Genomic DNA, 22,118 nt, shown 5'->3' on the forward strand with positions numbered 1-22,118 from the left:
CAGCCGCCATTATTTATATGCTATCTCTGGTGTTTGTGACCCTCACAACCACATAAGGTGAGTGTATGCACTACACATTGCCCTTTTATATATCTGGTAAGACCCTATCTGTGCTTTTTTTCCCTAGTCTATCATTCTTAAAGATTAGCAGTCATTTTCATGAATCAATAGTACAAATGAAAATAAGAAACTTTGTAATATAGCTCATCAGAGAAATCTGCTTATGTTTCCATTAGGACTGATCTTCACTGAATACAGGTTTTACCAGTGAATTGAGTGAAGACAGATTTTACCATTAATTAAATAGGAGATGGCAGTTGGAGCTTTTAGAATTCTATGGAGGAAGGGGAGGGGCTAGAGGCCGACAGACATTCTGCTGAGAGTTCTCCAGAAACGACTGTTAGGCGGGCTTTACACGCTGCGATATCGCTAGCATCGGCTGCGATATCGCTAGCATCGGCTAGCGATGTCGAGCGTGATAGCACATGCCCCCATCGTACATGCGATATATGGTGTTTGCTGCCGTAGCGTACATTATCGCTACGGCAGCGTCACACGCACATACTTGCTCGGCGACGTCGCTGTGATCGCCGAACAATCCCTCCTTAAAGGGGGAAGTGTGTTTGGCGTCACAGGGACGTTACCAAATGGCCGGCCAATAGCAGCGGAGGGGCGGAGATGAGCAGGACGCAACATCCCGCCCACCTCCTTCCTTCCGCATAGCTGGTGGAGGCAGGTAAGGAGATATTTGTCGTTCCTGCGGCTTCACACACAGTGATGTGTGGTGCTGCAGGAACGACAGACAACATCGTATCTGCAGCAGGAGTGACATTATGAAAATGAACGACGTGACACAAATCAGCGATTTGTCACTTTTGCGCTCGTTCATCGTCGCACCTAGGCTTTACACATTGCGATGTCGCTACCGGCGTCGGATGTGTGTCACTAACGACGTGACCCCGACGATATATCAGTAGTAATGTCGCAATGTGTAAAGCCCCCTTAGGCTATGTGCACTGCCGATTTGGTGCAGAATTTTTCTGCACCTTCTGACCGAAAAAAGCATTAAAAACGCATGCGGTTGTGGTGAGTTATTTTCCATGAGTTTTTTTTTTTGTGAAGGCAATGGCTGGAAGGGCTAAGAGAAAAAAAAAAAAAAAAAACACGAAAAAAAACGCCCCAACAATTGACATACTGCAGATTTTTTTTCTGCACCAAATTTTCAAGGAAAAAAAAAAAAATAATGTGCGCACAGCACTTGAGAAATCCCAGACTTTGCTGGCTTCAGGATAGGCATGGAGACTTTGGTGTAGATTTTTGAAAGAAAAAAACAACAAAAAAACATGTGCACAGGCCCTTACAGTTTTCCATAAAGCTTTATGAGCACCAACTGCTATCTATCTCAGTAATAGGAAAATCTGTATTGACTGAAGAAAAATTTAACCTGTGAATTGAGAATTTTGAGAATGAATGATCAGTCCTGCATCCTGGAGGAGAAAAACACAGATTGCTCTAATAAAATATATTAAAAAATGTCTTCTTATCACATGAACTATTGATTTATGGGGGGAAAAAAAAAAAGAACACAATGACGGTTACTCGTTAAACGAGTATATTCCCTTCTCCTCGAAAGCCTTCACTTACGGCTTTATGCATGCTTCATATACACCACTATCACCCGCAACAGACTCGTCAGACACTGCAGCAGAAACACAGGCCGTCTTCCCTTCCTGGATGTCACCTGCAGACTTTCTTGTAAAGTCAACATCTGTAGAGAAAAATAACACAAGTACATAAAGGTCTCACTTAAGCAAGTTTGTTAGCGGATCTCCTAAGAATTATAGTTAACCATATAGACTGGGAGAAACTTGGAGCAACATTAAAGCGGTACTGTCCTCTATTTGAGCACTGCAGTGCTTCTCCTTCATTCTTAATATTTGTGTGGGTCACAGATGATACCACCAAAGATCATTATGTGATGGTTGGTAGTGCTCGTTCATCACTATGTTCGGTACTTGTAACGAACAGTTGAACACTCGGATGGGCATGACTCGAGCATGACTCAAGTACCTGAGTATAATGAAAGTCTATGGGGAACTCAACCATTTTTCCGGAAGAAAATTGCTTGAGTTCCCCATAGACTTTCATTATACTCAGGAACTCGAGTCATGCTCATCCGAGTATTCAACTGTTCGTTACAAGTACCAAACATAGTGATGAACAAGCATGAAAGTCTATGGGGAACTCAACCATTTTTCCGGAAGAAAATTGCTTGAGTTCCCTATAGACTTCCATTATGCTCGGTAAACGAGTTGAGCCCATCCGAGCGTCAAAATGCGTGTTATGAGTAATGAGCACCCAAGCAGGTTAGTGCTTTCTCATCACTAGTGACGATCTATCCCAACAATGGGAATACCTCATTTAATGAGCAACCAGAGCCAGGCCTACATGCAAGACCACCACACAATTTTTGACAGAAGCCCAAAGACTGCAAACTTGTCAAGAAATGGAATATGGGAGGAGATATGAAGCTTGAAACATGCAAAAGACTTCAGACAATCAAAGTCTTGGTCGTAACTGAAGTTAAGGGTTATGCATTGGGTTTCGGGATCCACCTAAGGCTTGGGGTGCGTGACCACAATCACAAGAGGTTCAATGCACAAGCTAAAATTTCAGTTTTGCTTTGTTTTTCTATGGCATGAAGAAAGACCAGCTAAATTATGAGGGAAGCACATGTATAAAACCTTGTGGAAAATATGGAAACTAATAGTCTGGGAACATATTTTACTATTACTATTTTCTAAGTGCTTTGGGAGTTCAGCAACTTTCTTTTAAATCCTTTTTAAACCATTAAAGAGGATTCTCATTTTATTTAAAAACACAAACACTCAAAAAACCTCCCCGTTGGTTACATCTACACTCGTCAAAAGAAGCCTTTATTTTCCCAATAACTTTATTCCACCATGTGCCGCACCTCGTTTCTTTTCATCTGTAACCCACATTCACAGGCTGGTCCCCCGCAGTGTGCCAAAAGTCTTTATTTAAAGACGCAATTCTGACATTCCAAGAAGGGCTTTCATCCACCAGCAAGAAAGTGCGTGGAAATGCACTGTGCTCCCTTCTGAGCGCAGCCCTTACATCTTGTTAAGATGTTTAAAGTTCCCTGCCTTTAGATTGCCGATTTGATTGCGGAATGTCCTTTTTAAGGTATAACAGAAGAATGCTGATTTTTCTCCCTTTCAATGATAAAGAAGCTTTTTATATGTCCCCGTGTGATGGGCTGAAGGTGGTGACATGATTTATTGATTACCCAGAGGAATATGTTTAGCCGTTCTGAAACTCTGGCAATGACAGACGCGGACTCTGGGAGGACTTCACAGTCACTATAACTTACGTCTTACCAACGGTAGCCTGTCTTCATGTATTGGCAGTGAAGGAGGATCCATGTATGAACACCTTGTAATGGTGCAGATTCTGTACACAAGAGATAGTTATAGCAGTGACACGACTGCGCTATGCATGTCTACGGATTTACACCCTCTAGAGCCAAGTATGCTAATATACTGTCTATACTATACAAAATAACAATTGCTATGGAAGCAGGAGACCCCAGTTGTCACGCTAGGTACGGGAACAGCCCAAGTGAACGGTGAAAGGGAAGGGAAACCTTGTGTCTAGGGAAGGGGGAGATGGTGACCCCTGACCAAACCTACTACTGGCTTCCCTCACCAGCCTAGATAGGTTCCGCACCTATGCGCTGAGCCGGATACCTGACCCCAAAATAGGCCCTAGCAGGGCTGCCACTAGGAATTTCAGGGCCCCTGACTGGCATAATTTTGGGGCCACCTTGAGACTCCACCCCAGCTTCGCCTCCATCCCTACTCCTCCTCCACACCTCACACACAAGCCAATAAATGAAGTGTGAAGGGCCCCCCTTCTGCCGCTAAGCTCTAATTGAACACACAGGGAATACACACATGGGGAAATAAACAACTTCTCTCCAGACGACTCAAGGAGAGGAACTACAACAACAAAGATTCTCTAGATAAATATAAACTAACTGCTAGCACTAAAGACTTTTTAAGGGTATTAGACTAATCACCAGCACATAGTAAGGGGTAATTCACACACAGCGAGATCGCTACTGAGATCGCTGCTGAGTCACGTTTTTTGTGACGCAGCAGTGACCTCATTAGCGATCTCGCTGTGTGTGACACTGAGCAGCGATCTGGCCCCTGCTGTGAGATCGCTGCTCGTTAGACACAGCCCTGGTTCGTTTTTTTATTGTTGCTCTCCCGCTGATGAGCACACATCGCTGTGTGTGACAGCGAGAGAGCAACAATCCTGAATGTGCAGGGAGCAGGAGCTCTGCGGTAAGCTGTAACCAAGGTAAACATCGGGTAACCAAGGTGGTTACCCGATATTTACCTGCGTTACCAGCCTCCGCAGCTCTCACGCTGCCAGTGCCGGCTCCTGCTCCCTGCACACGCTAAGCTAAGCGGTGCGCGCTGGTAACTAAGGTAAACATCGGGTAACCATACCCGATGTTTACCTTAGTTACCAGTGTCCGCAGCTTCCAGACGCCGGCTCCGTGCAAGCGCAGCGTCGCTTGCACGTCGCTGCTGGCTGGGGGCTGGTCACTGGTCGCTGGTGAGATCTGTCTGTTTGACAGCTCACCAGCGACCATGTAGCGACGCAGCAGCGATCCTGACCAGGTCAGATCGCTGGTGGGATCGCTGCTGTGTCGCTAAAGTGTGACGGTACCCTAAGGGGGGATGAGGGTATTTAAAGACACAAAGGGTAGTGCTGACGATATCCGGGTCCTAAAGAAAACTTTAGGGATAAACCCCAAGCAAGGAAAGAGGGAAAGTCAGAGACCAGCTTGTGTAGCCAAATGCTGCAACCTTCTAAAGTCGGAAACTACAGGACTGTCTGTTGTGCTCAACATACCCATGACACGAATGCAGCCTTCTGTGACAGACTATCTGCCATTGTATTTCACGGACACTGGCCGTGATTTATCCAGCCGTTACATTGCCCTCATTGGATTTTGGCCACTGCAAATCCCGAGTGACCGCAGTGAGCCGCGGGATCAGTGGTGCCGTCACTCAGGTAACTCGTGGCCACAGCTGAAGTTCTCCACCTGAGAGCGGTGGCCGCGGGTAACCTGAATGAGGGCACAGCTGATCACGCGGCTCATTTCAGTTGCTGCATGGAGCTAATAGAGAGCGGTCGTGTTCTACTGCCGCTACTGTAAGCTTCATGTAGCAGAGCTGGATGCGTCGTGGGACATCGTGTGGATTACACCGGACCTGGAGGGGTATTTGGGGATTAATAAAGTGGTGAAAGAGGGTGTTTGTCTTTTATTCCAAATAAAGGATTTTTTTGGGTGTTTGTGTTTATTTACTTTCACTTACAGGTTAATCGTGGGGGGGGTCTCAGACGCCTGTCATGATCAACCTAGGACTTGGTGGCAGCTATGGGCTGCTGCCATTAACTCCTTATTACTCCGATTGCCACTGCACCAAGGCGATTCGAAATGAGTCGGGTAGAGTCCCGGGACTGTCGCATCTAACGGATGCGGCAATTCCGGGCGGCTGCAGGCTAATATTTTTAGGCTGGGGGCTCCCCATAACGTGGGGCTCCCCATCCTGAGAATACCAGCCTTCAGCCGTGTGGCTTTATCTTGGCTGGTATCAAAATTGACCGCATGCAGTTTTTATTTTTTATTTATTTATTCTACCGCACTACATAGACCCGCCCACTGACAGCTGTGATTGGTTGCAGTGAGACAGCTGTCACTCAGCGTGGGGGCGGGTCTGACTGCAACCAATCATAGGCACCGGTGGACGGGGGAAGCAGGGAATACTAGATGGAATAATGAGCGGCCGGCATTTTCAAAAGAGGAAAAGCTGCCAGAGCAGTGTGACAGCCGTGGAGCGCGGCGCCCGTGATTGGTGAGTATGAGAGAGGGGGTGGGAGGGAGAGACTGACCGACAGAGTGAGAGACCAGGAGTGATTTTAAACTATTTAGATCGTTCTGCTGGACATGCCGAGCATGCTCAGTAGAACCTGACGGAATCAGTCAGCGGATTCTGCCGGTTAGCTCACGGTGGTGGAATCAAGCACCATAGACAATCATAAGATACCTTGGCGGATTCTAACGGAATCCGTCAAGGTGCGTTATTTTAACGACCCAAAAAACGTTACATGCTACGTTCCCTCCGCCCGACGCTGCGTCAAAATAACGACTGAGTCGTCCAGCGGATGCAACACGTACACTTGCATTACAGTGCGTCATCAATACAAGTCTATGGAGAATAGCGCAGTACGTTAACGGGCTGCGCTATTCTCCATAGCGGCGGATTGCGCTGAACGCAAGTGAGAAAGCAGCCTAAGAAAAACTTCAAGGCAGAAGGACATTCTACAGGAAGTACAAGGATCAAACTTGTGCCAAATTATTTTCTCTGATAAAGTCTGGGACATCTGGAAGGATGATTGTACAGCGAAGAAAAGGCGAGTGCTGTAATAAGGTCAGCATCATATCAACAATAAAGCATCCTGAGACCTTCATATGTGGTTGCTTTCATCCAAGGAGGTGGGCTTCCTGACAATTTTGCCTAAGAACACTGCCATGAATAAAGAATGGTATATAAACCTCCTCCAAGAACAACTTCTCCCAAGGATCATAATGAACAATGCTTTGCAGCATGATGGAGACCAGGTCACAGGGAAAAAGTGATACCTAAATTACCAGGTGAACAACACATTGAAATTTAGGATCCACTACCAGGAAGGCCCCCAGGTCTTAAGGCCCCGTCACACTAAGCAACATCGCTAGCAACATCGCTGCTAACGAACAACTTTTGTGACGTTGCTAGCGATGTTGCTGTGTGTGACATCCAGCAACAACCTGGCCCCTGCTGTGAGGTCGTTGGTTGTTGCTGAATGTCCTGGGCCATTTTTTAGTTGTTGCTGTCCCGCTGTGAAGCACAGATCGCTGTGTGTGACAGCAACAACTAAATGTGCAGGCAGCAGGAGCCGGCTTCTGCGGAGGCTGGTAACCAATGTAAACATCGGGTAACCAAGAAGCCCTGTCCTTGGTTACCCGATATTTACCTTTGTTACCAGCCTCCGCCGCTATCACTGTCAGTGCCGGCTCCTGCTCTGTGCACATGTAGCTGCAGGACACATCGGGTTAATTAACCCGATGTGTGCTGTAGCTAGGAGAGCAGGGAGCCAGCGCTAAGCAGTGTGCGCTGCTCCCTGCTCTGTGCACATGTAGCTACAGCACACATCGGGTAATTAACCCGATGTGTGCTGTAACTAGGAGAGCAAGGAGCCAGCGCTCAGTGTGCGCTGCTCCCTGCTCTCTGCACGTGTGGCTGGTCACTGGTTGCTGGTGAGCTCACCAGCAACTCGTGTAGCCACGCTCCAGCGATCCCTGCCAGGTCAGGTTGCTGGTGGGATCGCTGGAGCGTCGCAGTGTGACATCTCACCAGCAACCTCCTAGCAACTTACCAGCGATCCCTATCGTTGTTGGGATCGCTGGTAAGTTGCTTAGTGTGACTGGACCTTAAAATCCCATTGTGAACCTGTAATCAATCATCAAAAGTAAAGCCTGCTTTACACATTACAATTGCGTGTGCGATCTCGTATGCGATCACATACGCCCCCATAGTTTGTGCGGCTCGTGCAATTTGTTACACGAGCCGCACAAACGATTATTTGCCGTCACACGTACTTACCCGTCCATACGACCTCGATGTGGGCGGCGAACATCCACTTCCTGGAGTGGGAGGGACGGTCGGCGTCACACGGCAGCCGGCCAATAGAAGCGGAGGGGCGGAGATGAGCGGGACGTAAATATACCGCCCACCTCCTTCCTTCCGCATAGCCGCCGGCGGGAGCCGAGGGACGTAGGTAAGCTGCAGTTCATCGTTCCCGGGGTGTCACACACTGCGATATGTGATACCTCGGGAACATTGAACAACCCGACGTTCAATTTTTAGGAATTGAAAGACGTGCATGTGATCAACGTTTTGAGGTTCAATCGCAATCGCACAGAGATTTCACACGCTACAATTTAACCAACGATGCTAGATGTGCGTCATTTACGTGACCACGCCGACACATCGTTAAATAAATTGTAGCGTGTAAAGCCCGCTTTAGTGGATAAAACAAAAACATAGACAAGGTGAAATAGGTAAAAATGGATTGCCATCAATCAGGACTTGGCCCAGAAGTTAATAACTGCACCACGGGGTGGAGGGCAGAAAATTTAAAAAATAAGTATCAACATTGTCAATATGGAATATTAACATAAAACTTATGTACTTGTCAATATAAGTTGAAAAACGTAAGAAATGCTAGATGTTTCTATGCCTACTAAAATACAATTGACAATTATCTAGAAAACGCTGCAGCAGCAAACTGTGAGTCTGAAAACCTTTGTTCACGACTATACAATATGAATGATTAATATCGGATTGGTTGGGGTGATCGGTTGGGGACGCACAAACGCTACACTGTACAGGTTTGTGCTGCTCGGACATTCTGGAAGCTCCATCTCTTCGTGGTGACCACTAGATGGCAGAGCGACACAGGATACCATCTCTCGTAAACGGCCTGGGTTTTTGTGTGTGAAGACACAAATTATCCCAAATAAGCTGAAGTATTAAATTCACACCGTTTCCATGCAGTAGGGGGCCCTTTCAATAAGGAATCAAGCTGCAATTTTTTTTTCAGTCTCAAAGTGATCCAGGTTTTCAAAACTGCGGCTTAGCAGGCGAGAATCGCTAACAACCTCTGTCTCCCAGTCTCCGCTTGTTTGTATTTGCATAACACCCCATACCTCGGATATTTCCTCTCTAATTAGATCATTAGATGGGCAAATCTAAATGACAGACCTACGAGATCTTAAACAGCCCAGACATACTGCATTTCTATGTACTCAAAGGAAGGAGCTATGGAGTCGCCCACAAAGCTGTTTATAAAAGGCATAAAAAGTGGGCGACCGAAATAGGAGACTCAATGGCGCAACTGCAATTTGCCATTAGAAATATTCCAAACATTTTATGCAATGCAAGATAACTAATGAATGTCACAACAACGGGAGGATTATATAAAACAAAAATAGTACAATATGTCACTAGAAATGATAGGAGCTCAAAACAGCGATGCAATGTGTGAAATCTGCCTATGCACCTTCTATGGCTGTCAGACTAAGCCTTTGTTTGGCAGACTATATTTCCTGGTTCCCCTATAGATATGCATGCCAGGCTCCAGGAAAGAAGACCAAGCTGTCCACTTCTCCCAGCAACTGATGAGAAGAAAGGACCCGGGACTTTAAAATCTGACATGATGATTCGTCCTTCCACTGCAATGTTGTGTCAGGTCACAGTCTTTACACCCTAAACCAGAGGTCCCCAACCTTTCTGGCCTGGAGAGCCCCATTCTGCTTTGAGGGAGGGTCACGAGCCACATCCAGATTACGATCCCTTCACAGTAGTGACATCCAGGAACCCCATTAATTGTATAATGAATGCCAAAACCTTTCCACAGAAATCACCCCGAGGTAGTATACCAATATCTAGGGGTTCCTACCTTACCCCCATTCAGATCTGCTCTTCTACATGGGGCTACTCTAAAGAGTCACCATTTGGAGACCTGCTCTTCACAGCCATTTGATGGACCTGGTGCCAATGCAACAAGCTGGAAGACAGTTGTGAACCACACCTCACGGGTCCATGAGCCACAGGTTTGGGGACCCCTGCCCTAAACTATACCACGCCAATGTCACTAAAATCAGGAGGTTTAGCCAACCTGCCTCTAATAATATAAGCAAACATTGGAAGTGAAATAAATGTGAGGAGGGCAGGGTACAACTCAGGATTACGGAGATAGCTCTTTTTCCTAAATGAAGTTAAAAGCGAATCTATAGGCATTTATAGTAATTTCCACAGTGGCTTACTCAAATTTCAATGAGACTTGAGAATAGAAACTTTATAGTTCGTTCGAAAAGCAACAAATGATCCATATCTAGTCAGAAAACACAACAAGCATGTCCAATACTGGCATAATTACACAGGGGTGTTCAGGCTTATCAAAATTCAGGAACGTCCTTTAGTCTGAATGCTCAGTAAATCAGGTCACTATAGATCAGACTTCAATATTTTTCACTTCCAGCATAACTATCTTCCCCTACTCTGTACAGCAGAGCTGTGTTCAGGTAATTTACGGCATAACTATCTTCCCCTGCTCTGTACAGCACAGCTTTGCTCAGGTAACTTCCAGCATAACTATCTTCCCCTACTCTGTACAGCAGAGCTGTGTTCAGGTAATTTACGGCATAACTATCTTCCCCTACTCTGTACAGCAGAGCTGTGTTCAGGTAATTTACGGCATAACTATCTTCCCCTGCTCTGTACAGCAGAGCTGTGTTCAGGTAATTTACGGCATAACTATCTTCCCCTACTCTGTACAGCAGAGCTGTGTTCAGGTAATTTACGGCATAACTATCTTCCCCTACTCTGTACAGCAGAGCTGTGTTCAGGTAATTTACGGCATAACTATCTTCCCCTGCTCTGTACAGCAGAGCTGTGTTCAGGTAATTTACGGCATAACTATCTTCCCCTACTCTGTACAGCAGAGCTGTGTTCAGGTAATTTACGGCATAACTATCTTCCCCTGCTCTGTACAGCAGAGCTGTGTTCAGGTAATTTACGGCATAACTATCTTCCCCTACTCTGTGCAGCAGAGCTGTGCTCAGGTAACTTCCAGCATAACTATCTTCCCCTACTCTGTGCAGCACAACTGTTTTAAGGTGGCGAGTAGTACCACTAAAGAAAATTGCAGTTCCCTATAATCTCCTTTTTTCCCCAGATATTTCCCCTATTTCCAGCTACCTACATGCATGTCTGATAAAAGGTGCAAGTTAATGCTATACCGTAGTCACCGCGTCTACACAGACAACAGACACTGCTCTGCTAAGGCCGGGGCCACACGGGGCAATACTGCGATGCTCGCATGACACTCTGCTCGCGCTGGCAGCACAGCAGGAGCGAGTGTCATGCTAGTGTCACTGCCACTGAGGTCCGACTGTGCAAGCTGACCTCTGCTGCGAGGGGCGGGCCGGCCAGCACGGAGGAGGGGAGTGAGGGATTTATCTCCCCCTCTCCTCAGTAGCCAGCTATTGCGATTCTCGCTCTGCACGCGCGGTGTACCACGGTGTGCTGCGATTGTTTTCTCGGTCCGATTAGGGCTGAGAAAATAATCGCTCATGTGCGCTGGCTAGAATTGGTCCGAGTGAATGCAATGTTTTATCAGACTCCACTCGCACCGATTTTCTCGCCGTGTGGCTTAGGCCTAATGTTCAGAAGATTAGTAACAAACACTGTGGACACTACAATAATGATGTATCTGCTCAGCCTCGGGCAGGTCCAGCACTGGCACTTGAGGTTTAGTGCCACCTAATGTTGTAGCCTGAAAGTAAGACCGACTAGGACACAGCACTAAATTATATACTCTAGGTAGTTTAAACACATAGGCAATGCGTTGGCCAGGCTTTGTGTGCACTTGTCAAAATTTTATCTTAAAAGACTAAAACCTTATTATTAAAAGAACAGCTAACGGCATACAGTATAACAAATACCGGACGGAGGCTTAGATAAGTTCTCCTGATCTAGAGACAAGATGAGGTTGTATGTCACAAACAGACCAGATGGTTTTAGCTGTAAGGTTATTGGGGTACGGCCATGAAAACCAGAAGTGTTGGTCCTTACCTGTGCTCTCTTCTGGCAATACTGTAATCATCTCTTGCTTTGTGCATTTTTCCTCGGAGAAGGCCGGAGATTGCTCCATACAAGAGTCCAATAAATGCTGATTTTCATTGAGGCTCATTTCTGAGAATATTCCAGGAAAGTCATAACTCTCAAAATCTGTACCAATGGTGTCCTGAGTAGTCAAAGAGAACGCTCCTTCCAACACTGGAGGAGACCCGGGTGGGGACAATGAAGAAAGGGAGGATAGCGATGAGAGTGATGTCACAGACTTTGTAGGTTTGGTTTCTTGTGGGTCCTCTTGTGCGGTGGGCAGGCTGGTATATTCTGTTCTGCCATGGGAATGCACTACCTCATTTTCATGAATGGTAGTGATAGGCCCGGCTGGAATGTAACCACTTTTCTCTTGGAGCAAAAAGTCCAACTTGTACTGATAGTCCAGGTCAGATGCACTGTCCCCCTGATTGTAATACAGGTCCGTAGAGCTCAATGAATTAAGGGAACCTAGACTAGAAGTGTTCAAGGACCCACGACTAGATGCTAAGGAGCCAAGGCTGCTACCCGATGAAACAGACAACGTGCTGGCAGACAAGCTGTGTAAGGGAAAGAACGACAGTTTTAATTACACCACAATTACATACTATACAAACAAATAAACCCGAAGCAATTGTAAGATTACCTTCCTAAGAAATACCAACTAAACAGTAGAGACCAGTCTTTGGTTCAATAAATAAATGTTGTTACCAGGTTGACAGTTGGACAATTTTGCTCTGATATATTTGCTCATTATTCTAATACTTTTTAGAAAATCTTGGATTTAAAACACATCGTGTGAACATGACCTAAAGTTTAAAAAAAATAAAATGCATAAAAAAAAAAAAATTAAATAAGTTCTTCTGCAAAAATAATGATCATTCTCACCTGTTTCGTATAATTGGTTAGATCTACACCTGACTATAATCCTACAATATTTCTGGACTGCAAGGCTATATAGATAGAAAGAAAGAACAGAGTAGCTCGATACATGGATAGCTAGCATTTTTTAATTATTTGATTTAAAAAAAAAAAAAATAATGACGTGAGGTCCCCCCTATTTTTCTAAAACTAGCCAAGGTACAGCAGACAACTGGGGGCTGATACTATTAGGGTGGGAAGGGCCATGGTTATTTGGCCCTTTTCAGCCTAACAATAGCAGCGTGCAGCCACCCAAGAAGTGGCGCATCCATTAGATGCGCCAATTGTGGCACTGGACCTGGCTCTTTCCGTTGCCCTGGTGCGGTGGCAATTGGGGTAATAAGGGATTAATGGCAGCCCACAGCTGCCACTAAACCCTAGATTAGTAATACTTACTTTCACTTACAGATTAGTGATGGGGAGGGTCTCAGACGCCTCCTATTACTGATCTAGGACTTAGTGGCACTGTGGGCTGCCATTAACTCCTTATTACCTAGATTGCCACCACACCAGGGCAATCGGGAAGAGCCAGGTTAAGTGCCGGGACTGTTGCATCTAATAAATGCGGCAATTCTGAGCGGCTGCAAACTGATATTTTTGGCTGGTGACCGCCCAATAACCATGGGTCTACCTAGCCTGAGAATACCAGCCCCCAGTTGTCGGGCTTTATATGTGCTGGGTATCATAATATAGCAGGATCCTATGCAAATTATTTTTATTTATTTTACTGTACAATATAGACCCACCCACCGGCGTCTGTGATTGGAAGTGTCAGACACGCTTTCACTCAGCATGAGGTCTTGACTGACTGCAACCAATCACAGACTCTGGTGGGCGGGGGGAGCAGTGCATATTCAATGAAGGTAATGAGCGGTCTGGGAAGTGAATGAGTGGCCGCGAGAGCAGTGTGACAGCTGTCCTGGCGAATTAGTAAGTATGAAGCACTAGGTCTTACCCCTTTGCGCTGGATTCTGGTCCCCATAGACTTTATATGGGGACCAGCACATGGCCAGTTAGCAGGGATCAATCCCCTGCCGACCCAGAGCCAGTGGGGGATTGATCTGCCAGTCCTCCGAAACGCAGGGACAAAACACAAAAAGAATTGACATAAAAAATGCAGCCAAAAAAAGATGCACTGTGACAGCAAAATACGAATCCCATAGACGTTGGTGGCGGGAAAAGATGCATGCATATGGGTGCATCTTTGTGACCTCAAAATTTCATGAAAAACACGGTAAAAGATGCAGCGTGTGTATATAGCCCAAGTGTATCTAACAGAATTGATGTTTTGATGCAGTTTTAAAGGCAAGGCCTGGTCACACCAAATATTATTGTGATTTAGGTTTCTCTATTGTTCATTCCCTTTGCTTTAAAAAAAAAAAAAAAAAATAGAATTGCTAATAGTTTATTTTTACCAATTGATAAAATGCTTCTTACTTTTTAGCAAATTTTCCATACCGGTCTATATCTACATATCAGTTTCTATACTCTACTCATACATTTAATCTTTTTAAGCATGGACACTGCATGGTGTGAGCAGCGTCTTGGCGTCTTCTTATGGCTGCTTTTACATTTACTGCCTTTTTATGTCGGTTTGAGCTCGTACAATCCCTGCAGTAATCTGAGCAGTGCTATCTGAAACAAAACTAATATTTTGTTTTCTGCTATTTAGTTGCAGGGAGCATTACGTTATGGGGTGTGCGGAGCGGCATGCATTCTGGAAGACAGCATTACATAAAGCATCCCTGGAATCGCTTTGTACGACTGCCGGCTATGAAGGTGGCATGTCTGACGTTAAAATCTATTCTATCATCAAGCAACCATAGTGGTACTTTATAATCCGAGATGCTTGCCCGCAATCAAGAAAGAAAGCTATGCTCCTCCGCTGTGCTGTGCTGTCCTTACACAATTCTCTGACCTCCAGTTAATGATCAAAAATTATTATAAAACAAAAAAAAATAAATAATATACATCAAGATGGACTAAACTACTTTACTGCACTGAGAATATACACTGGTGAACATGGTCAGCTCTGTGCTCCTTTATCTGGAGGCTGCGGGCGAATATGGAGCGGAGGCAACAGGAGATAAACCCGCAGCTCCTTCATTCTTCCGATCAGTCAGGGTCAAGGTAGTCAAACCTCTAACAATCAGATACTGATGCATGTCTGTCATGTGACAACCCGTCTAAAAATTCAACTACATATATGTTTAATTCTAATATAATCAAGATGGTTACACATAACAGATCACAGGTAGCTGACCCTTCGTGCACTCTCAGCTGGATGAGCATCCATATGTACAAAACAGGAGAAGAAAGTAATATCTGGAGGTCTCTTATTATCCTCCCTGGAAATAAAGTGAGTGGGCATTAAAAGTCAACATGTCTGGTCCTTCTTCCAATGATTTTATCCTGCACGAGTTAGGCGGCCACCTACACATTAGATGGTTAGCAGGGTGAGTAGACAGTCTAATTTGTATGGCCACCTTTAGATTGGAGAAGTGACCATTAGGCCTTCTCTATAAGATAGCATATTATAAATACAGTAGCATATATTAATGCAGGGGTATCAATAACGCAGCTTTTCAGGTGGCCATCTGTGGCCCGGAGGGACATCCTAGGGAAAGCACTAGTGCCCCTCAATGACACCATGCCAGAGCACAATGTGTCAGAGCAGACATCCGCCATACAGCCAAATGTGAATCATGTCAACGCCCCTTAATGACCTCATGCCCAAGCACAGAGTATCCGAGAGGACATCCGCCATATGGCCTAAGGGGAAGCGCGCCGGTGCCCCTTAATAACATCATGCCTGATCATAGTGTACCAGAGTGGACATCCGGCACACAGCTGAAGGGGGAAGTACCGTGGTGCCCCTTAACACCATGCCCAAGCACAGACTATCCGAGTGGACATCCGCCATGCGGCCGAAGGGGAAGCACGCCAGTGCTGCTTAATGACCTCATGCCTGAGCACAGTGTGTCAGAGCGAACATCTGCCATACAGCAGAAGGGTACCACGCCGGTGCTGCTTAATGAGAAACTCTGAATAGGGAAAAAAAAGGCGCAAAATAGGGTCTTACCCAGTATATGGGTTTAGGGAAATGAAAGGAATGAATACACTCACCTGATCAGGTTGTGCCAGTCACAACCCCTGTGCAGACATATGTGAGTGCTGGAGTGGTTTAAGCAGCGGCCCCGTTGGAGAGAAAATGCTATAAAAGTTCAGGGTGGAAAAACGGGTTTAATGCCGCGCTATAAACCACGAACTGGTGTTATTAAAATACATATTCTTTTATTGAAACATTCCTACGCGTTTCAGAGGCATGCACGCCTCCTTCTTCAGGGAGAAAATATTAAACCCGTTTTTCCACCCTGAACTTTTATAGGTGCTGCTTAATGACATTTCACCAAAGCACAGTGTGAGAAGCAGACATCCGGCATATGGCAGAAGAGGAAGCACACCGGTGACCCTTAATGACATCTGCTCAAGCACAGTGTGTCAGAGAAGACATCCGGCATAAGGAGAAGCACGCCGGTGCCGCTTAATGACATCATGCCCGAGCACAGCGTGACAGAACGGACATTCGCCATATGGCATAAGGGAAAGCATGCCGATGCTCTTTAATGACATCACGCCCAATCACAGAGTGATGGACAGACATCCGACATATCGCAGAAGGAGAAGCACGCCGATGCTGCTTAATGACATCATGCCCAAGCACAGTGTATCAGGGCAGACATCCGGCAAAAGGGTAAGCACGCCGGTGCTGCTTAATAACATCATGCCCAAGCACAGTGTATCAGGGCAGACATCCGGCAAAAGGGTAAGCACGCCGGTGCTGCTTAATAACATCATGCCCAAGCACAGTGTATCAGAGTGGAGGTGTAGGTGAATATTGAGAGGAGGATATTTTTTTTTTTTTTGCCCCTTAACGACACCTGCCATACATGTGCAAGGAAGTGGGATGTGACTCCCTGTAAAACGTCATACATGTATGAAGATGGTGCTGACCAAGAAGCAGAGCTTGCGCCATCATCAGCACAAAACTGTTGCAATGATCATGACCAGTATTAGCACAGATCTTTGTTGCTTAACCATTTAGATACCACTGTCAGTAGTGACAGCAGTATCTAGATGGTTACTTGAGAGAGGGGGGCTCACTCTTAAATCCGATCGGCACCTCGTGATCATGAGGTGGTAGTAGTTGCCACGGCAACCTGAGGCCAATTAAATAACCTTCAGGTCAGTCAGACAGGTTAGCCTGCATGGCCAACACAATAGGCTGCTTAACAGGCAAAATATGTGAGCAAGGATGGTTGACCTTAGGGAGATCAACATCCACCACTGCGGAGACACCATCACGTGTTTCTCAACGCAGTGATTCTAGAGCAATGCCCCCTGGGAAATATTCAAAGCAAGAAGGCCTGCGGAGACACCATCACATGTTTCTCAACGCTGGCAGGAAACTAGCCAGGTCTTTCACCGGGAAGGAACAACCACGGGAAGGGCAGTCTCCAGTCAAGGAGGTTGACCTTAGGGAGATCAACATCCACCACTGCGGAGACACCATCACGTGTTTCTTGAATATTTCCCAGGGGGCATTGCTCTAGAATCACTGCGTTGAGAAACACGTGATGGTGTCTCCGCAGTGGTGGATGTTGATCTCCCTAAGGTCACATAGTCTTTTACTAGGCAATGTCCCACTAGCCAGATTCCTACTCCACACTGATGAGGGGCAAATACCCCGAAACGGCTGTCTGTGGATGGATACCATGTTTGGCATAGGTGGTCTCCTTGACTGGAGACTGCCCTTCCCGTGGTTGTTCCTTCCCGGTAACAGGCAAAATAGTTATGGCTTTTTTCTGTGAAAAAACACTGCAAAAATGCTGAAAGAATTGACATGCTGCAAGTTTCAAAAACACTGTAGTTCAGACAGGAAAAAAACAAACAAAAGAGATAACCCATGTGTTGAACATTGCAATAAAAACAAATACACACCAAAAACGTAGATTTTCATTATACCGACAAAAAAAAAAAATGGAATAAAAGTGATCAAAAAGCCGTACTAGAGAAAAAAAAAAGCTTAATATCAATGAAAACATCATCTGGTTCTACAAGGAATGCGGCCTGTCAGCCATATATTTCTACGTGCCGAGCGTGAGACCCCTGCAGCAGTCTATATGAACTGGAAATCAGAGACGGTCATCATCAAAACTAAATTTGCCTCTATGCTTCTCCTAATGGTCACATTTGAGGTGATAAATCTGGTCAGAAGGTTCATTGACCTTGGTGATACTTTCTGATCATGATCACTGCCCTCCATAAACCTCAGTTTTCTGCATGTAGTTAACACTTTCTCGCTCCGGAGCAGACTGACACGGTGTACTTTAGAAGTGATGCATGCTATGGAATGAAATATTTGCCCCCACTGAATACCGCTGCAAGGAACACTTAGCGAGATGAAGTGCCTTTTATTGACAAGACTCCAGTGATTATTCAGGCTGTAATGAAGTTGTTTGTCAAACCTAATTAGTTCTCCAAACATTATCAATTTGTTTATTTTGCGGTATATGTGTAGACGCCCCCAGAATGGATCATTATTACTCTATTAGTACTTCGTGTTAATTAAAATAAATAGTTCTGCTCACAAATTACATCTAGGTACACAGCGTCTTCTCTACAGCATGCAAATATCAAGGCTGATCGTTAAATCCCCTTGCATCAAAGACCACCGTTACCCAGAAATCTTCGGCCTTCATGTGAAATGTGTTGATAAAACACAATAACCAAATTTATTTATTTTTTTAGAAAAAATATAAAGTTTATTTGAAAAAACAGAATGCACTAAAAGAAAAATGGAGTTTGGGCTAAGATCGTTAATCTTGGACATGATAATAGAGCACTGGGACTTGGGTGTCAATGAGAGTAATACAACACGTGCATTGAGTGTACTTTCCTTCCACTGTCCATACACAGACTAATGTCGGCCGAATTCACCAATATTGTTGGTTTCAGCCAACGGTCAAATGTGTATGTGGGCACCAGCTTACTAATGGTCGGGAATCTACTGATAAGACTGCTGATTGCATTGTTCTCACAAAGAAGTTGGCAGCTGATGTGTCAGCCGGTGGCTTTCTCAGAGTAAACAGTAGTGCCCGGCAGAACGAGCCGTCCGGCAGAACGAGCCGTCCGGCAGAACGAGCCGTCCGGCAGAACGAGCCGTCCGGCAGAACGAGCCGTCCGGCAGAACGAGCCGTCCGGCAGAACGAGCCCTCTTGTGTACTGGACGGAAGAGTTGGCCAGATGGCTTTAGGTCGAACGATCACCTGAAGCATAACTCAGACGACAGTCATCTAACGTGTATGGCCAGCTTTACTGTCCCCACTGTGTGGCTCAAAGACATAATAAAATTTGAAGACAGGGACTGGTTTGGATGAATACAATCGTTGTACTGTGCGATGAAATATCTTGGTGCAATATACGAAAATAGATCATTTTGTTCAACATATAAACAAAATGATTTTTATTGGTATGAATGTGTATGTATGTCTTTTAAGTGCGTGGCCATAAACTCTGAAAGTGATGACATCCTGATCCTCAATCACCTGTCCCTAGTGTTAATTAGTGGCCTCAGTGACCAGAAGACTTAATGGACCAGGTGTCATGTCTGGTCCTGCTGGACGCTAATCAGCCAGTCACGGTGGATCAGAAATGTAAATGTCACTTTTAGAAGACTGTGTGAAGTTCGGGAAGACTTGAGACGTGCATTATAACATTTTAAATACTAACTTTAATTTTTTTTTATCTATTTAAAATAAGAAATAGGCATTTATCCCCCTTCCGGTGCTAGTGCCCATATTTGCGGTGTCAGAAGCAGCCACCTTCCGTCTGCGTTGAACACCAGATACTCTAACCCCTGACCAATTTAGAAAAGCCTAGTTCCCAGCTGCCATGCGGCCAAAGATAGAAAGGAACATGCAGAGAGAGCTCTCAAACTCCTGAAACCGTCTTGTAAAGTTGTAGCAGAGAAAGCAGGCCTCATCCTGTGCATTGCAAACTGTGAAATCCAACGTTCATTTCATCCACAGCATAAAAAAATTGACTTGCTGCAGATTCAAATACGCAGGACAGGTCAATTACTGCAGCAGGGTGTTTCAGCAGAATGGGGATCGGATTTTATTTTATAGGTGTCATCCACTTTGCTAGTATTGAAAAAAGAATACAAATTGGCTTTCTATCTGTTTATGGAATCATACCCTTCAAAGGGAACATCATAAAGTTTTTGCTACCCCATCTCAAAGCAGCAAGTAGGGGTACAGACCCCAATCCCAGTAATGTGTCACTTAGTGATCTGCTTGCTGTAGTTTTGATAAAATCCTTGTTCCATCCTCTGCCGATCTACCAGTTCTCTGAATGCGGAGCTCTGTACAACTCCACCCACACCACTTATTGGCAGCTTGTACACAAAAGCAGCCAATCCGTGGTGGGGGCAAGGTTATACAGAGCTGTTGAAGATGAAGGACTACCTGGCATCAGATTTACTAGTCCTTAAGTGATAATCTCCTGATAATAAAACTGAGATTTTATCAAAAGCAGCCCAGTAAGTGGCCCATCGCTGGAATTGGGGTCTCTGCACCTACATTATAGTGATCTCAGATGGGCAGCAAAAACCTGGTGAAAGATTCCCTTTAAATAACCAATGTTTGCCGCACTTTAAAGTCCATTAAGTCAAATGTAATCATATTGGCTTCAGCTGTTAAAATCAGTCTGCACCACTATGAAAAGTAGCCAAGACCTAAACATTTTACAATGTCCCTGACATAGTGACACCTTTCTACCTAACACTGCATTAGTCATTTACCATTACTTGTATATATGCTGATTATTCTCAGCACATTAACCTATATTTCTACAATGTGTATTATAGCCCGCTTCATGGCTGTGAACTGCGGCACATCACAATGATGCCAAAGCTCTTAAACAAATGCGCGCTAACAAGAGCCTGGCAGATGTGTACACATCACCAGTTTTATACTTCAGAAATGCTTTTAGAAGCTGAAGCACAGGCTTCTAATAAGACCGGACATCTGAGAAGTCTGCAGAGAACACGTCGTACGCTGCTAATTATCGTCAGGTCGCTGACCTACCTTTTCAGTTCTGAATGCAAATAAGTGGCCAGTTTTGTGGTTTCTTCCAACTTTTTCACCAGCTCCTTCTTTTTTTCTTGAACTTTTAACCTGAACAAAACATACAGGGATATAAGATTAAAGGTGTGTGATTGTGCTTTAGGTTTTCAGGGTCTATAACATAATCAGGAAATGCAGAAACACCGAGATTCCCAAAATTGCTCTCTCTTGATAATCATTAATCAGGCTGCCTATCATCTGATGAACAGGCTAAACACTTGATTGTTGGGTGAACTGATCTTTTGGTTTGCACAAAACATCATGGTTCTCTGCAGCATATCATCCAGTATAAACATGATGTGTGCTGCCGAGAACAATGGCAGCCTGTGTGTACTGAAGAGCAAAGAGGCTATAAAACGACCGCCGATCGGCAAACTAGTCACTGCTCAGCAGTGGTTAAGTACGACAAGTGTAAACGGACTCGAAGGACGATTACCTCTCGGCAAGTGCTTGGCTGGGAGTGCTTCTGACGGACAAGAGGTCCTCTTCTAGCCGCCTCCTTTCCGCTTCCAGTCGTTCCATCTCGTCTTGAGTGCGTTTTCGGGTAGTTACAAACTGCAGTTCTTTTAGAAGCTCCTCTTTTTCGTTAATTAGCAGTAGTTTCTCTTTCTCTATGTCTAGTGCTCCTGGCCAGGCCTCGCTGTCCAACTTGGATAGTTCTATCTTTATGTTAGCCATACTGAAAAGACAGGTAAAGATAAAGACATATCTACTGAATATTCAGATTTAATTGGAACTTGACGAATTAGCCAAATTCTGTTTACAAGACTAGTATTAGAAGGTTGTCCATGTAAGGGTACGTGCCCACAGTGTTTTGGATACATCATGCTTCAGCTACGTTCAAAACTCTGCATTGTACAGTACAAGCATAATGGATAGGATTTCTAGAAATCCCATGCCCACTGTGCTTGTTTTTCCCGCAGCAAACACTGAACTGCAGTGCGACTTTCCGAGCCGCAGTATGTCAACTGATTGCTGCAGAGTCCCATGTGTCCTCCATAGGGAGACCACAATCGAGAGACTGCAGTGCCCCGAACCCTGATCGTGGGCAGGGGCAGCTGAGGTTTCCCGCAGAGGAGTCTCGCGGACCCGCAGTTGAGGACCTGCAGCGTTCAGGACAAAGCAAATCCAAGTGATGCGGTGGGGGTTCTCGGACGCAATAACCCCGGATCCAGGCAGTGAAGAAGCTGCCAGA

The 22,118-nt window shown here is 45.2% G+C and overlaps 1 protein-coding gene across 1 annotated transcript in view; it reads right to left on the reverse strand.

Annotated features, from left to right (window-relative positions):
- Nucleotides 1-22,118, reverse strand: part of WWC2 (WW and C2 domain containing 2) — a 205,606-nt gene that overhangs the window by 44,689 nt on the left and 138,799 nt on the right. Inside the window, exons 9-12 of the mRNA XM_075347159.1 lie at nt 21,360-21,602; nt 20,885-20,974; nt 11,784-12,373; nt 1,645-1,768 (exon numbers count right to left, since the gene is read on the reverse strand). Of these exons, the coding sequence (XP_075203274.1) occupies nt 1,645-1,768; nt 11,784-12,373; nt 20,885-20,974; nt 21,360-21,602 (1,047 nt within the window). The remainder of the gene's footprint in view (nt 1-1,644; nt 1,769-11,783; nt 12,374-20,884; nt 20,975-21,359; nt 21,603-22,118) is intronic.

The sequence above is a fragment of the Anomaloglossus baeobatrachus genome, chromosome 1, assembly GCF_048569485.1.
Source record: "Anomaloglossus baeobatrachus isolate aAnoBae1 chromosome 1, aAnoBae1.hap1, whole genome shotgun sequence".
NCBI lineage: Eukaryota > Metazoa > Chordata > Amphibia > Anura > Aromobatidae > Anomaloglossus > Anomaloglossus baeobatrachus.